At 42.7% G+C, this 18,072-nt stretch overlaps 1 protein-coding gene across 1 annotated transcript in view; it reads right to left on the bottom strand.

Annotated features, from left to right (window-relative positions):
• SEMA5A (semaphorin 5A) overlaps nucleotides 1-18,072 on the bottom strand; it is a 510,735-nt gene that overhangs the window by 268,148 nt on the left and 224,515 nt on the right. Inside the window, exons 7-8 of the mRNA XM_019521077.1 lie at nucleotides 10,599-10,884; nucleotides 1,133-1,268 (exon numbers count right to left, since the gene is read on the bottom strand). Coding sequence (XP_019376622.1) covers nucleotides 1,133-1,268; nucleotides 10,599-10,884 — 422 coding nt within the window. The remainder of the gene's footprint in view (nucleotides 1-1,132; nucleotides 1,269-10,598; nucleotides 10,885-18,072) is intronic.

An 18,072-nucleotide genomic window follows, 5' to 3' on the forward strand; every position in this document is an offset into this window, starting at 1 on the left:
CAAAAAAAATTTGGGTTTTTTTTTTTTTTTTTTTTTTTTTTTTTTTTATATATATAACATCAACACCATACCTCTGCCTATCCTAATTAAAATTTAAAGTAATATGTGTCCCATATACATGTGGTTCTGATGCAGTGCTGGACACTTATAATTAGTGAGCCATGCTAATTAAAAGCACCCGATACTGTACTGGGAGCAGGTGTATCAGTGTCACAGTGCGCATTAGTGCTGAGAAAATCACGGCAGTACACTTTGAACTAAAGCACATTGAATGTGTTTTAGTTCAAAGCGCACCATCAGCATTTCCTCAGGGCTGACATGTGCTGCACCGCTGTGCATGTGATGTGCAAGGCTGCCAGCACATGTCAACTTACATGCTCAAGCAGACTCGATTAATGTGCTGGATTTCCAGTGCATTGGAGCAGACTCCCCACATGTGTGTAAGTGCCCTTTGTTAGAAAGAGACCTTGGTCAAAAATTGCTTATTTTCATGAAACACTTTTAGAAGAATAATTTTTAGAAAAATATCAAATATTTTGGAAAAATACTATGTACTATATTTTTGATAATACTAAAAAAGTCATTTTTTTGTGAAATACCATTTTGTAATATGAAAAAATATAGAAAGTAGAACTGAACCAGTGTATATTAGGAGGATATGAACTGAAGAGAGGGTAATTTTTCCTGAATACACAAATATAATTTGTAATCTGAAAGTATTTTTTCCTTTTTAAGCTTGCTTTTTTGTGAAAAATTCCCATAAAATTTTAGAGGTGGGAAGTCATGCAAAAAAGCTGATAAAACATTCATCAGCAAACACTACTGTTAAAAGTTCACCATTTTTACTAAATGAAATTCTTAGACTGTATCTTTTCTCCCTTTAGCCAATTTGGATGAAAATATGAGGATATACTTAGCTAAATATCAGTATTATTGATCATAAAGTAAGCAGATGTCTATGCAATGTAAATTATTTCACTGATATCTATCTGAGCAGATGCTTATAACCAGACTGACTCTAGATATGAAATATCAGGTTCTTGTTTCCTGCTTTGTATTTTGATACCCGTGAACCATCCTATACTTCAGAAATGGAAAGCAACTAATGATAACATCTCCTGTCCATATGTACCTGAAAATTAGGGTTAGGATTGGAATAAGGCAGCCAGGCAGAGCGAGAGTTCTCCTGATATTTGAAGGGTCCATTGAAGGCCTGAGTTATGGCACTCAAGTTGAAAACACAAACTGCTGATGCTGCTATGCTGTTCCTGTAAAAGATTCCAAGAAAAAAAATTAAATAAAGGTATTGGGGAATCCATTTACTGACCATGAAAAACAATATTTCCCACTGCAACTCTAAAAGTACTTCAAAAGTTAACTCTGCAACGCTAGATGTTCTTAAAAAAACAGGAACGGATCAGCCAGAGGGTGGTCAGAACCAGAACACTCAGATGCTGTGAGGATTCAGCTCCTCTTAGGTTCTCATTGCGTTGGTTTTGAGAATGGTGCTTGCTTGGTAATTGGGAGACAGGGTAAATCCATGCATGAATTCAGCAGCCTCCATGACCACAAGTGGCAGCTTGTGCATGTCTCCTACCATGTGGATCAAGACCTTCATCTTCCAAGCACTTTATACTAACCCTATTCTGACAACACACCCAGGAAAGGGATCCAGAAAGTATTCATTTTATACTTTGTAAAACAAAAGCATAGAAACAAAACCCCAAACAAAAAATCTACCTTGTCCAGGATGATTGAGGGAGCCTGGGTTGATACTCAGGAGGTCCTGCAACCCAGTCCTGTTCTGATCGAACTACTTCATACACTTTTCCCCACCACTGGATTCCACATATCAAAGTCACTTTCTTTAGCTAAGGAGGGGTAGATTGGATTAGTCTTCCTGTCCATTAATGAGATAATGCACTGAGATAATGGCACAGCCTGACACTTCTTAGTTCCTCTAGAATCTGGATTAAGCCTGTGGAGAGCTGAACTAAACCTAGATCTTCCAAGGCTAAGTACAGACAGTCAAAAAGTCTGAGGCAGGATACACTAAGTTATGTAGATTGAACTGATAGGCAAGTGAGCAGACATTCACTTTTGATTCCCAGGTTGCAGCCACATGCCTTGCAATGGATCAGGCCAGAAGCTGGGAGGCACTAAAGCATGTCTTCCTGCTTGGCTGGAGTAGATAGCTTGGGCCAACCCTAGTCCACTCACCCTGCAAGGGGGTGGGGGGAGGGGGTTACAAGGAAGGTGCAAAGCATCCTGGAATGTGGGGGGACTAAGTTAACTTGAATCTGGAGGGTATCTGGGACAGAAGTTCAATAAATCAATTTATAGGGCTGTGCAAAACACCATTGTTTTGTTTTGATATCTGTTTCACAGCCCCATGGAGCACAGCCCAGTGGCAGAAGGTGGGCAGAGCCAGGGCTGCACTCTGCCTTCCACCACCAGGCTGAGCTTCATGGGGCTCCACAACCCCATGGAGTACAGCCCAGTGGCAGGAGGCAGGCAGAGCCAGGACTCTGCTCCGATCAGCTCCACCAGTACCATGTAGCTCAGACTGGTGGGGGGGGGGGCAGGAAGAGTCAGGACTGCGCTCCACCTCCTGCCACTGGGCTGAGCTCCATGGGGCTGCAGAGCTGCTTGGAGTTCACCCCTGACTCTCCCCTGCCTTCCACCACTGGGTTGTTTCAAAACTCAAAACGTTTCGAGTGTCTTTATTTTATTTTAAAGGTGTTTCAAAGCTTTTTGTTTCATTTCGATTTCACTGTTTCAAGCTTGAAACACATCAAAACAGCTTTGAAATGAAACACTCATTGAAATTTCGCACAGCCCTACCAATTTAATCTAAATCAGTTAAGTCTGATACTACATCCCTCCAAATGACCTTAAACTTGTTTCAGCCATTTTGAAAGCAGCTTGGCTAGGGACAGCCATTACATATGAACCAGTTTAAGTGATCAGAAACGGGTTTAAACCTGTAATAGAATACAAGTTCAGTGCATATAAACCAGCTTTAAAATGGCTGAAACTGGTTTAAGATAACTTGGTTGAATGTAGTATCAGACTTAATTGATTTGGGTCAAATTGGTTTATGCAATGTCTGTCCCAGACCCTTCCTAGTTTAAGTTAAACCACAGTCCCCTCAGCATCCCAGCTGCTTTGCAGCCCTGGGCTGTGCTGTCTGCTCCAGAGAACAAAGCTGGCCCTGCCCCTCTTTTCCTAGCCATGGCTCCAACAGAGACTGCAGGTGTGTGTGTCTCCAATTTCACTGGGACAGGCAGACAGAACAGTGTCTGCTTAAGACTTTTTGGAGCTAATCAACAGGTCAACTGGTAATGTACTCCCATTCCTTCCTTGGAAAAATCTGTTTAAGAAGAGATTGAACTAATGAGAGAGGCTTCTGTTTTACTGATGGGCTGATAAACACTGCTATCAGCCTCCTGCTGGCTCCCTCACCTGTCAGATCTGCAGACAGTATGAAGAAGCAGGGAGAGGCAGATTGAAAAGCTCAGTATCATCAACAGATACATGCATTGCACACACACACCCTTTGCCTCAGAGTGCTAGCCTGGAGGTGGGGTCTGGCAACACTCCCGCCCCTGAGCAGCTAGCAGGGAAAAGCCTGAGACAGTGCAGGAAGGGTGGGGGTTTACACCCTTTTCTAATCAGAGCATCCTACTGGGGCCAGGCCATTCCCTTCCCCTGCCCCCGCCCCCCCAGCTCAGCACTGTGGAATGAAAGAGAGGAATAATCTAGCGCCCCCCAGCTTTTAGCCTAAGGCACTGCAGGCATGTGCCAGTATTTCCTCAGTCCAGAAAGAATGTCTGTCTGTGCAAACTGGTTCAACCTAGCCAGGTTAGACTAACCTGAGAAGATTGAATCAGTTCAGGCTCAGGCTTTTTGAATGCCTGTCCCTAGCTTTTACGTGCACCAAACTTCCGTTGTGTTACAGATTTGAACTGATTTCAGTCACTTATACCAGTCTATGTGCAATTTCTGTCCCTAGCCCAAATGACAATATGTGGCATTCCCAACATGCCTCACAAGTGCCAGATGACTAGCAGAAGGAAATAAATGACCAGGTAATTTTAACTTAACACAATGTAAGCTCACACACTTAAATAACTAAGCACTAGTCAGGCAAATCGTTCCAGTCTCCTCTACTGATATTGAAATATAACATATGTGCAGTTTACTAAGTTTATATTGTGAGAACATAATTCTGAGTATCGTGACTATCAGAATTTCTAATATAGGACTCAATAGCAAATTACTATTTTGCAATGACATGAAGACATAACTAAAATTACCTCTAAAAAAAGTGCAGCACTTGGGATTTATAAAATATCTGTAAAAATGCCTTTAACAGGAGCAAAACAAATAGAATGTTCAACAGCTAACAGTAAATTAAGGTCTGGAATTGCTCTCCTAACAATGCACATAACTCCCGGGATTAAACTCCTGAGCTGTCCCTTTTCACAATGTTAGATAAATGGATAGATAATGAAGCTGGCAGACAGTTCCACAAACTTCCACTGTGGGCAAAACTGCTGACAACTGATCCACATAGCATTATCTCTTCATAATACTCTGCTGTTTAAATAAGGTATTAGAAAGCAAAATCTACTGTAGAAGCTTCAAATTGATATTTTACAAACTTACAGGGAAAAGAAAATAATCCCTGGGGATCCAATCTGCCAACAACAAAACAAACATCAAACTACCCTGACAAAAGAGCACTTTGCTTCCTTCTATTTGCCCATGTTATGGCAAAAACCCAAAACCTAGTGCATGAAAGGAAATTTTATATTATGAACATGTGCAGAAACAATTAGTCTCAAATGTGATAAAACCTTGTTGACATAAAGTGCCATAACAGGCAACTCACTCGTAATATTTGCAATGGCACTGTGATTGCTATTGTATGAAAGAAGTAAAATTGTCCCCTTTGTGGACCTGCAGTGGTACTGGAGTCAGTGGTCACAGCAAACAAAGGGGGAGGATTTTGCTATGAGTCTCAGTTTTTACAAAGAGAAACATTTAACTTTTTCCCCATCAAGTGTTTTACAGTACTTTTAAACAACCACTGGGGCCAATTTTCCAAATAATTCAGGCAAAAATCACTGTACGTGTAAGGAACGCTGAGTGTAGCCCAGTAGGACACAGTGTGCTCCCACCATTTACACTGATGGAAATAAATGCATTCTGGACACTCTCTAGTAAAGCACTTAAATCTTCCACAGGCAGATTGCAGGTTTGAAGTTCTTTGGGTCATATAGGGACAAGATGGCCAACAACCACTGCCCAGTAGGTAAGAGCTCTGGCAGGGAAAAGCAGCTGTGGAGTTATTCAGTGTAAAACCCCAATATTTTGTAAACAAATTGCATGAGTAGATAAACAACATATTGGTATTTTTCACTGACATTTTTCAGAGGAAAAAAATTCTTAAGCAAAAAAATTCTATAATGATCTGATGAGGTTCTACGTGCAGCTTTGGTTATCCTGGGACACAGCCTCCTACACAGCCACCAGAAGCAGCAACTTTAAACAAAGCCTGCTTTCATGTGGAAAAGGTGACCCCAAGGGTGGAGTCGTTTCTAATTCTCCCTTTCCAGATCCTCAGAAAATATATCATTTGTAGATCATGCCACTTTACCACACTGTGAAATGGCAAACTCTTCTGATCTGGGGGTGAGGGGGAATGAGCTCCAAGTTCATAAGAGGATCCTCATGATGGTTTTGGAATAGTATTCCTCTCTTGTGGGTTTCTTTTCCCAATGGAAGAGGAGTGTTGATGCCTTAAAGTCTATGTGGAGCTATCATGTAGTGATGTGTTGAACCCTGCCATAGAACATCAGCTATGCAAGAAATGTCTGTGGCAACTGGTAGCAGTTAGTGAAACAAAGAGGCAGATTCAGAAACTAGTCATTTAAAAGGAAAAAATCATCCATCTTGTCCCTACCCAACACTCCCAGCCCCCAGATTATTATTTTAAAAAAGCAACTCTCAGAGCCAGATCAAACCCAAACCAAATCTTAGATAGTGTGATTTTAGAGGAATTTAGAACCCTAAGTCCAAGGAGCCAGTCCTCAAAACCCTGCCTAAGTAGGGTGACCACCCATCCCCAATTGGGTGGGATAGTCCCAAAATGTAAACACCAAGTCTTGGTCCCAGATGGAATGACTCCAGGACAGCATTTGTCCTGGGTTCCTCTCAGCACAGTTCCCATGTCACTCCCTCCCCCTTCTCTCCCCTTCCCCCAACTTCTAGGGCTCTGCCCCCCTGGCTGCACGTGTCATTCAGAGACGTCACAAAGTCTGAGGTCCTGCCCCCAACATGCTCCAAAAGCATGAACCCACCTTCAGAATGCCCTCCCCTCAAGTGAAAGTGGTGCTTGCCCCCGCTCCTACCATGTGCACATGTGCAGGGCTGGGGAGGAAGGGCAGCCAGCTGTCCTCAAGCCTCCTTCACTCCTCCAGCTGTCCCCATTGGTGCCCTATGTCACCACCCCACCACACTCACTTCTTGTTGTAGAGCTCCTACAGGCAACGCCAGTGGTATAATACTGTCCCTTCCCCCCATTTCTTTTTTAAATGGCATGCGTCCTGTTTTTGCACTTTGAAAAGATGGTTACCCTATGACTACGTGCTCAGGCACCTAAGAGTCCATAAGCACCTAGTTTTCACCAGCAGAGCTCCTCAGATACCTAATGTTCTGCTACTGTGCATGTGCAGAGTTACCACTATCCTGGCTGAGCTGAGCATCTTGGTGACTAAGCTTCACAAACTTGTCATCCTGGTGTTCATGTCCTGAGAGTCTGAAACCTGCTCTGAGCATATCTAACACACATGGACAGTCCTCAGTTTACTGCAAATCACAGCAACTTTCTCTCAGACATGGGGGGAGTCAAGGACGTGGCCACCTTATATAAATGACCAGCTATTTAGAGCACTACTTCAGGACATGGGAGATTTGGATTCCACCCCTCCTGTACCTGAGACAGCTCAAGCCTATACCTTCCACCTCCCTGCTCTCAGAACAGTGCCCTGACCACCAGGTTGGCCTGGGCTGGGGTATTCTCCACAGTCAGAAATGCAAGTCTTACGGACCTAAGAGGAAAGCAAGCAAGAGGGAGCCCAAGAAGCAGCCCAAGCAGTGGGGAATCTTGAGTTCTGGTCTCTGCTCCCAAAACTCATTAAAAAGTCATTAGAAAAAATGCATGAGCAGCACCTGGGAGAAGCCGGCAGGAAACGGCTCTCATTACTGGGCTAGAGATAGGCTCCCACCTGTTTGCTGCATCTCTCATCCCACAAACCTACCCTTCTTGGTTGTAAAATTTTAACCAGATGGGGGCAAAATGCTCCTATCCCAGCCTGGCTTGGCCACACTAGAGGTTGGATGTTCATGCAGGCACTGAATTTGGGTCTACAAGGAAATGGAGGAAGTTATAACAACTAGGCTATTACATTTATGTGTATATTGCACACCCCTGAAGAAGTCACGCGCCATGTTTTGGAATGGCAGAGTGAAGAAAAAATAGATTTTTCCAGTCTTCCCTGCCTTGCCCCCAGCTCAGCCAAGGCTGAACCCTCCAGTGGCATGGAGCAGAGGTACAGCCTCATACTCAGCATCACTTCCCCTTCATCTCCCACTGCTGTTCAGCCAACCATCTACTGCCAAGTTGACAGCTGCTGTTAGACAATTAAACCAATAGCTGGCAGTCCTAGAGCAGGGGAACAGGGAGTGATGCTGAGGATGGGAGTCTGCCCCTGCTCCATGAGGTTGGAGGGTTCAGTTCTGGCTGGCCTCCTGCCTCATCCTAATATGAAAATCAGTTTTAGATGGATGATTTTGGGGAAAGGGTAGGTGAATAAATATGGCCTCTAAAAAGGTGAGGTCTGTTTCAGCTGTTTTAAAATAAAAAAGACAAAGGAATAGCTAAGGTGCCTTTATCAGGAGACGGCTCCTGGCTGTGAATTCCAGTCTCATACAAACGTCTAATTCAGGTTTGGGGATATAAGTGGATAAGCTCTGCAGAAAGATGGTATTTTAGGCACAGCCCTTTTCTTCAGCATTTCCTACTGGCTGTCTCAGGATTCTGAGTGTTATGAATAGTATCTCTTGATGCCTAGCTCTCCGATCACTGCATAGGAAACTCAGGTACGTAACTTGGGTTTGTGACTCCTAGAATTAAATGCTGAGTGTTGACATTCCTAAGTCTCTGTAGAATGCAGCCCTTGCTCATATATACTACCTTTAGCTCAAAACACACACAAAAAGTATAAAAAATATTGTCCCTGTGTTATAGTTGGAAAATCTGAGACAGAGAAGCAAAATGCCAGATTTTTAAAGGCATTTGAGCACTTAAAGATACAGTTAGGTGCATCTATCTCCATTTTTAGGTATCTAAATACTTTTAAAAACCTGGCTGAAAATGACTTATGCCATAGCCGCACAGCAAATGAGTCTAGAACTGGGAAAACAGCTCAACGCTCCTGACATTTCACATCAGTGCCCAGTGCCATACCTAGACTCCTGCCAGTCCTGTGCAAACTTTTAGTATCAGGGCCCCCCTTTGCCAGAGATAATGTTTTTTTGTCACAAAAGTCTTCATCACATCTTTCGTTTCAATGTCTTTAAATAGTTCGCTCTCAATTGATAACATTGCCAGTCCTGTATATGCACAATATTAAAATTTTTTTTTGCAATCGTAATTTTTTTTCATTTTTGGGCCCCCTTTTTGTCCAGGCCCTGTGCAGCTGCCCGGTTTGCTCATGCCTGTGTCCGGGTCTTCCAGTGTCCCACATACTGGAGCAGGCTGCTATGCGCAAGCTCCCAACAACCTTAAAGGTGCCAAAACTCTTTCAAGGTACTTAAACCGTAATTCTGAACTACTTTATTTTGACATGTTAGCAAGTTCATTTCCCAACTGTCAGAAATGGAAAAATTTTTTTTGTTTTTTTAATATTGATAAGGTCTTGACATTTGTTTGAGATTCTTTTTTTAAATTATTTGCTAACGTTAACAATTACATTTTTACTTTTTTATATAATAATGGAGCTTTAGACTTGATTAAGATTTCTTTCTGGGACTCAAACAAATATTAAAACTGGCTGCAAGATCGTTTGGAATAACTTATACCAGATTCCAGTGCTGCTAAAATCATAGAAAACAGCACTTTTTAGCAAAATGAGCAATGATCTTGTTATGCTCAAAAATGAGCCAATAACTAAAATGTTTTTCTATAGCTACATTTAATGTTGTATTCCACTAAGAATATCTTCTTCCCCTTTTGACCTTTCCCCTTGCCAAGCTCCACAAAACAGGTGATATTTTCCTTACTACAGCAAGATGGCAATGCAAATCTTAGGCCTGTCTATATGGTACACATATTATGCAATTACCTGGTTAATTGTACAATTAATTTAGACTGGCTACACATGCAAATTAACTACAGTGCTTTAAAAATATCCAGTCAGCTATAAAGTTATTGCTGGAAACTGTGTAATAACTTTATAGCTGGCCTGTGCCCCCATGGGTGGGAATCCTATTAGCTGATCAGAGCTCCCAGCTGTGGAGACCCATGTGCACTCCAGAGCCTGGGAGATTTGAGCTGATGTTGGCTCCCAACCATGGGAGCATATATCCTGGGAGTCCAATCAGCTGACAGGGCTCCTAGCCTCAGAGTGCCCCACACATTCTTGTTCTGGGAGACCACAGCTGCTGTCATCTTTCAACTGTGGAGGTACACCCTATGGCTCGGAGACTACAGCTGGGAGACCCACATATCCCCACAGCCAGGAGACCAGCTGCTGCACAATCCTAGCCATGGGGGCATCCCATGCACCCCTGTGGCTGGGAGCCCAGTTGCTGCAATCTCCCAGCTGTGGGGGTGAGCGGTTGAAGCTAAGAGATTGTAGCAGCTAATCTCCCAACCATGAGGATCTCCCAGCTGTGGCAGTATGTGGGTCTGCCAGCTATGGTCTCCCAACCACGAGGGTATATATGGTGTACCCCTGGAACTAGAAGACTGCAGCAGCTGCGGTCTCCCAGCAACAGGGATGTGTGGAGCACCCCCATGCCTGGGAGCCCTGTCAGCTGAGGAGCCTCCTAGCAATGGGAACTTGCTTCTTGCCGGTGCAGGCGGAGCCTGGGATCAATGGGATGTTGAGATCTGATTTGCAATCCCACGATCACGCCTTCTGCCATGCACACGTGGCATGACCAGAGTTGTGATTGCGTGGATTGTGATTAGATCCCATTACACATTTACCTGCATATGTAGAGGGGCCCTTAAGGGCAAAGCTTGCCTGTGTTGAGAGCACACTCCACAGAAGCTCACATCTGAAGCATTTGACCTTGCTCATTCTTTGCTGAAGGCAAGGCACCTTCAGATGGGTCACTGGTTTGAAGCACTTTGGTTATTTTTGTAATCTCTTTACTCTCTATCCAGTCCATTAACACAAGAACAGGACATCTTTGGACCCTTCACACACACACACTGCAATATAGTAATGTGGAATAAGGGGAGTGTGTATGTGGACATTTTAAAAATGTTTCATTTGTTAAATACTATGCAATTTACATACACATTAGTGGTAAAGATTCCGTAGATCAAGTCCAATTCTGGCAAGAAGAAAGTACTTTGTAGCTCGTTGTAGTAAAATGGAATTTCTCCAGGGCGCGAGCAGTTCAGACGAGCCTTCATAAAAGTGGTCCAAGTATCCTCCAGCAAAAATCTGCCACCAATATCATTCTTGCAGACCCGAGCAGCCCGAGAGAACACAGTTTTCCCACAGTCATGCTCCACTGCATTCTCTCGAAAGAAGAAGTAGGTGAAGTTCCCAATGTCATAGGATGAGACAAAATTTGGCTCTGAAAACAGTTGGAGAAAAAAAGGAAATAGATATCATGTACAGTTGATACATATGCTTGTCCTTACATGGAAGCTAGGTTTTCACCAAATACAGAAGCAAGACAAAGCATATGTTTTTAAATCCGAACATTATTGCTATTTTTCTGTGATGAAATAAAGGAAATGACAATGATGCTGATGTAGACATCCTACAGTTCTGCATTTCTGGACATTCCAGGCAGAGTACAGAAAAGGTAGTTACTGAATACATGACTGCAAAAACCTAACAACTTCTAATCATAGTTTGGTGTAGGAAACCAGATCTTGACAAGCATGTGAGTCTATTTCACCCTAGTCAGAAAGGGTTTGAGCTTGTACTCATTGACAAAATTGGTAAAATTCCCACTGATTTCAGTGTAGCAGTTAAGCAAGTACTTGTTTGCTTGGATGACAAAGAAGGAACTGTTGAATTGAGACTAACTCCATTAAAACTTGCAATAATTTTGGACTATTTTTGTTGTTGTCTTCTTTTCTTTTTTAAAAAAAAACAAATATTGATGCAACAGACTTAACTTGGCAGCAAAAGTGAAAACATGATAGAGAAATCAGACAATACAAAAAAGTAATCTAAGAAATCAGAAACTAAGGAATAAACTACTGCAAGAAAAAGTGAAGTCAGAAATTATGGACAGCAGAAATAATGGGCATATGGCACATTTCCTGTAGGGTTTACTAAGGTTGAATAGTATCCAGGTTGTTGAAGGAGGCTGACAATTTGCTGAGTTTTTTAAAAGAAAAGACAAATTAGATATATGGTCTCTAGAGAAAAAAAGGCTAATTGTAAAATGCTGATGTTCCTAGAGTGGGAATGGGGTAAGAGTTCTTGCTTTCAATTCCAATATTCATTCTAAAAGCCTTTATCTGAATGTTGTCTATGATGCACGTCACTCAAATAACTTTATTAAGTAGATCTGGGTGAATGTTTTTCAGCAGAAAATGCTTGTACTGGAAGATGCTGACTGGACACAATTCCATCAAAAGTTTTGCCTGAAACCACCTGACAGCACATTAGACTCCCACACTCCCTGCCCCTCTGCCAATCCTCCTGGTAGCCTGCTGGACTGCCTTGCTCCTAGGTTCCTCTGGTTCCCCATAGCTTGCCTGGAAGGCTACCAGGCTCTGATGCAGCCTGTTTCCCTAGGTGAACAGCTCCCTGGCACCTGCCTACCTAGTGAGGGAGAGGCAGGCCACACAGCTCCCAGCTAGCTTGTTTGACTTTCTGACTAGCCAGTTTGCCTGATGGTGGGCTGCCAGGCTCCTTAAACCGGATGTCCATTTTCTTACAGTCCAGCTAGTCTCCCAAGCCTGACCACAATGTGCTTCTACATCATGGAAGGCAGCTGGCTGCCCAGATCCCAGGACTATTCAGTTCAGCCAATGAGCAGAACTACCAACTGACCAGCTTCCCAACTGGCTGTCTACCTGTCAGACTGCCAGGTTCAGTGGCCACCAACTCCCCAAGTCTGGAGGCTACCATGTTCCTTGGATGACTGGTTCTTCCCAGGCAGTCAACTCTCTGGCCAGGCAACTGTTACCTACCCAGGCATCCAGGCAACATGGCTGTTTGACTGGTTAGTGGGAGACTGGGTAGTTTGAAGCCCTGCATCCCATCTGGTGAACAGACATGGAGCCAGGCAGACCGAGGAGCTTTGAGGAACATGCTTTGTGTTGGCAAGAATTTCAGTCCTACAAAATTCTGAACTCTTGTTTTGATTTGGGATCATTGTTAAAAAATTTTTTTCCCCCATGGGATAGAAATATCATTTTCCAGGCAGCTTTACTGACAAATGCCTCCCACATATCCTTCTCACTTGATCCTTCTTTCTATCTCTTGTCCAATATTCATTCTTTGTCTCTCTCAACCTCCTATGATAACTATCTCCTTGTTTGGTCCTAAAGCTCTTGTACTGAACATAGGTCCAGATCCTATTTTGTCTATTAGATGCCTAAGTGTATGTAGGATGCTAAGAGTAATTGGATTCCATCCTGCTCAACTCCCTGAAATACGTCAATGCACCCACATTGTAACACACCATTATCTTAGCCTCAAGACTAAGCCACAAAAAGCAGTAAAAGAGGAGGAGGACCCAGCCACCTCTTGCATCAGTGACTAGAGCCAGGTAGAATAAGGTCACGGTTCAGTTGACTGGATTAAGCCCATAATATCCATGACTTTGGATGCGCTTACACAGCCCTGATGGTGACGCTGCTACTGTGCCATGCTTTAGTACTTCCTAAAGGTAGTGTGCCATGCTTTAGCAACTGCCTGTACTATTCCATGCATGAGGCAGGCAGTTAGTTTGTGCTGTTACTTTGATGTACTGGCAAACAGGGGAGTGCACCACTACGGTGAAGGAGCTGTCAGTCATGTGTAGATTCACATGATCGCTACGTTGCCATAACATGTTGTATGGTGATGTAGGGTGATGTGTAGATGCACCCTTTGAGTTCTAAAATCTGAGACTAAAGAAGTGAAACGAGAACAACATGGAAATAGAAGTAAAGCTGGCATCATGTACAACACAAGACAAAGAGGTAGGTATTAGTAATGATAATGATTACTCTATTAGAGCCCTATGGGTGTGTCTCTATATTCATTAATGCACAGTAGTTTCTGTGCATTTAATTTAGTACTCACTTAATGAAGTACTAACTAAACACAAAGTAACTTGTGCTACTGTGCAGTAGCACTGGTGCATGGGTTTTTAGTGATGCTTACTGTGCAGCAGCCTAATACTACTGCACAGTAGCAAATTAACATGGTTTTTGCCCAGCACACTACTGCACAGCTTTATTAGGCTTCTGCACATTAAGTGCATGTAGACGCGCCCTGTATATTCAGACCACTTACATACAAAATTCACATTACAATCAACAGATCTGCATTCCAAGGAAAGCAAGATGGGAACTTAACTTGTGTTTTCCCAGCACTTACACATTCTCCATGCCACTGTTACAAAATAATAATTATTTTCTATTTCCAAGAGCACACTTAATATGCTTTTCACTGTGCAAACACAAAAAAATTCAGTGTCAATGGCTTAAAAGGCTTAACACTTTACTGTTAGAGTTCATATCTGTAGAAATTACACTTAGGTATTTATGCGCACTCATTCTTTAGAGATAGAAATATAATACGTATGTATTCTGAACATTATAAGTGGAGGGAAATGAAATGAGTATTTAAAAACTCAAACTTCCTTCAGTTGCTTTTTCTGTAAAAATGTGAAAGACGAAGATAAAGATACAGCTGTTATCTGACAAACATTTAAACACCCCTTTCTGGGGGATGACTTGGATGGCCTACTCTAAAGCTGAAATCAGAAATTGATGCTAAAACCTTTACGACATACCATACCTCCCATATTAGACAGGTTAATCAGTTTGAGCAGATGTTAAATATACATACAAATATGCAAGTTTACTTATATATTGTTTTTCTGATTTATAAACATAAGTTGTCTTTCATCCACTCCTAAAAGGCATCACAATTTCCAGTTCTATGGGACAAACGTCGCACTACTCCTTCACTAAAAGTGACTCATCTTAAAGTACATTTAGGAATGTCAGGCTAATAGGGATAAAAACACTGCTTCTCATTGCCTGACTTCAATCTATATCTGTAACATATCTATTCACTGCTTCTGTTAAACTGTAATGGGTATAAAAGATAACCTTGGACCTCCATTACCATGTAATGGATGAGGTTACCTCCCCACCCCATTATCGTTACAAAATGTTCTAATACTCAGGAGAGGGACTACTGCCTGGAATGAAAAAAGATTCAGCAATCTGGATGAAATTTAGGCTATTTGTGTACAGTAGAAAGGTTTAGTCCTATTTAAGTCAATATCCACTAATGGCGTGTAGAAAGGAACAAACCTCATGAGACAGGATGAAAAAGAAGGACTTTCAAACTGTGTTTGACTTTTTACAGTCTAGAAGCCCACTTGTTCTTTTAACCTGCTCAGCAGTATCATGACTGAGCTATAACACTTTTCCCTTACTTATTGCACAAATCCTAACCATGTAGACTCCTTCATTTTTTCCCCCTAAAATATATTTGTGGGAAAATTAACCACTAAGGCCCTGGTCTGGACTGGACCAGCTGAGACTTCTAGCTGCCCAGTGACTTCAACAGAAATCTATGTGAACAGACAAAGACCTGAATGCAGGATCAGGGACACACAAAACTGTATTAAAAGTGCTGGAAGTATAAGTGGTGGACAGCTGCTTAGCAGCTCATAACTGTTAGGACTTAAAAAGTTCCATAAGAAGGAGCATAACTGTTTTCATTCTCCAGCAACAAACCCATGTAATTTTTTTTTCTGGGCAGCATTTTTTAACGTTATATATAATGCATGAAGTATATGAACGTACACATTTATACATTTATATATGCATACAGACATGCATGTACATATATATGTATTTGTGTATATGAATATAAATTAATGTGAGGGGGCAGGGAAAATAAATGAAAACACCTGTGTGCATATGCTTTGCTGATTATGAATTGATAAAAATGTGACCTGCTGTTGAAATTTGTAAAAGCTGTTCCTATTTGCATGACATGTATTCATGCTCTCACCCCTCAGGGGATCCATGGATATGGAGGGATTATCCTGTCAGACTTTATTTCAATTGATTTTTTGGAAGAAAATGGATTGAGTAGCTTTGGAGTTTCAGGGAGAAAAAAATGGGATATTCTTGTCCAGGAAAAAATGAGTTCATAGGTTCTCTGTTATTGCAGAGAACTCAAATCTATCAGTGTGGAGGCCATCCAGCCAAACTTTGTAATGTAAGAGATGAAGTTCCTCTTTTATTGCTATATTTACAGATAGTTCTAAAAGGACAAATATATATCTTTCAATTTTGAAGGTGATTAGTCACATTATTTGGGTACAAGATGTGTGTTAAGCAAGCACAGAGTTGCTGTGGTATAATCTAAGAATACTGATTTGTGATAACTATAAATTCTGAGAGTGATCTGACCAGTGAAGAAAAATTACTATATAGCTGTAGGAGACTTAGGAGACTTTCCTGTGAGAATACTATGTATAGCATAAAAGGAAAAGAAGCAGAAAGGCAATACAGTAACTTTAGGTAAACAGCCTGCCACTGAACACCTGGCAACTAGAGGTAACAATAAAACTGCTTGCAGTGAAAATCCTACTCTGAGGCTCCAGACCAGAAAGGATGCAGCTGTTTTGCCAATGTTGGGTACCTAGAGATCAAAAGGGATGGCATGGCAAAATCCTATTCCACTTTACATGCCTAAATGGCACTTACGATGCATTGAGAGTGAAGCACCTAGGAAGTTTCAGATTGTAGTTTATCCTGCAGCCATACCAGTTGGAGGTGTCCCTCCGTACGAGTAGGAAGGTCCTCCTTTGTTTTAGGCCAAAAACTAATGGCTAGGGTACTCATCATAGATTCATAGATTGTTAGGGGCTGGAAGGAACCTTGAAGATCATTGGGTCCAGACCCCCTGTACTTGGGCAGGAAAAGACAGCTGGGGCCAAGTCACCCCAGTGAGGTGACTGTCCAGTCTCCTTTTGAAGATTTCCATGGTAGGTGATTGCACCACCACTGGCAGGAGTTTATTCCACCGTCTGGACACCCTGACTGTGAAGGAGCTTTTCCTGGAATTGAGCCTGAAGTGGCCTTCCAGGAGTTTGTATCCATTGTTCCTAGTCTTCCCCACGGGTGCTCTGGTGAACAGCTGTTCATTGAATTCTTGATGTACTCCCCTGATGTAGCAGTAGGCTGCTACCAAGTCCCCTCTCAGCCTTCTCTTCTGTAGGCTGAAGAGGCCCAAGTACCTCAGCTTCTCATATGGCTTTTCCTGCAAGTCCCCGATCATATGGATGGCTCTTCTCTGAACACTCTGAAGTTTTTCCACATCCTTGTTGAAGTGTGGCACCCAGAACTGGATGCAGTACTCCAGCGTCTCACCAGTGCAGAGTACAGTGGGAGTATCACTTCCTTAGTTTTGCATGAGATGCAACGGTTAATGTATGCCAGCATGTTGTTTGCCCTGCTGGCCACAGCATCGCACTGCTGGCTAATATTCATGCAATGGTCAATCCCTACCCAAAGGTCCCTTTTGGCCATGGTGCAAGTCAAATTGTTGGCAAGGGAACAGGTTCTAGACTCCCTTAACCAAAAGACAGTTGAACATATATCTCCCACAGAGATCTAACCACCAGGCCACAGGTTAGGAATTACACAAGCCTCTCTCCAACCCTCCTCATGAAGCCTCTTTGTAGCTGTAAGGAAATCCTTTCCTCCAAAGATAAATCTGCGGCACTTACTATATGATTTCTTGAAGTGGACCTGAACACACAGTTCCCTCTTGACAAGGTCAGTTTCACCCTATTTCTCTCATCTGCCCATACATACTTTCTCATTCAGAATAGTCTTTTATTTGTAGTGGTGCTCACAGCTACAGGTATCACATGCTTTACCATGGTCTGAAGAGCTGGACACTCACAGTTGGAAAAGAAATCAGCCCCTTGTGATCTATTTGTTCAACATCCTAGAGCAGCGTGTTCAACTTTTTGGCTCTACGGGCCAAGCAGGTGACATAGGCCTGTCTGTGGACCAGATTGGGCTCTGGGGCCTGGCACCACCCCTCTTTTTACCCCATACATTGGGACTGGGCCCTGGGGACCTGGCACCACCCCCCCGCCCTGGGACTGGGTCCCAGGGCCTGGTACCATCCCTGCCCTGCATCCTGGAATTGGGTGCCTGATCCAGGGTGTTCAAAGGTTTAACAGCAGAGGAACAGTGCCACCACTCTCTCGCTGCCAAATTTCCAGAACTGTGGGATGTCCTGCAGGCCAGACAACACAGCACTGTGGGCCAGGTCTGGTCTGCGAGCTGGAGCTTGAGCACCGTCTGAGAGCTTTGACATGACTTCATGGTGTACGCAAAATTCATTGCACAATGATTCTCTATTTGCAGCCTTGACAACATCCATCAGATCTTCAAATATGAACTAAGCATGATGACTAAGCACTGAGAAGTATTTCAAAGGACTTGCACCAAAGGGGAACCATTTCTCCATTTTTGTATACCTTTAATGCATATGACTTAAATGCACTTTGATGAATAGTTAAAAATGTCTTCAAATTCTCATTTAC

The sequence above is a fragment of the Gavialis gangeticus genome, unplaced genomic scaffold (genome assembly GCF_001723915.1).
Source record: "Gavialis gangeticus isolate Ggan-Ray unplaced genomic scaffold, GavGan_comp1, whole genome shotgun sequence".
NCBI classification, from domain to species: Eukaryota; Metazoa; Chordata; order Crocodylia; family Gavialidae; genus Gavialis; species Gavialis gangeticus.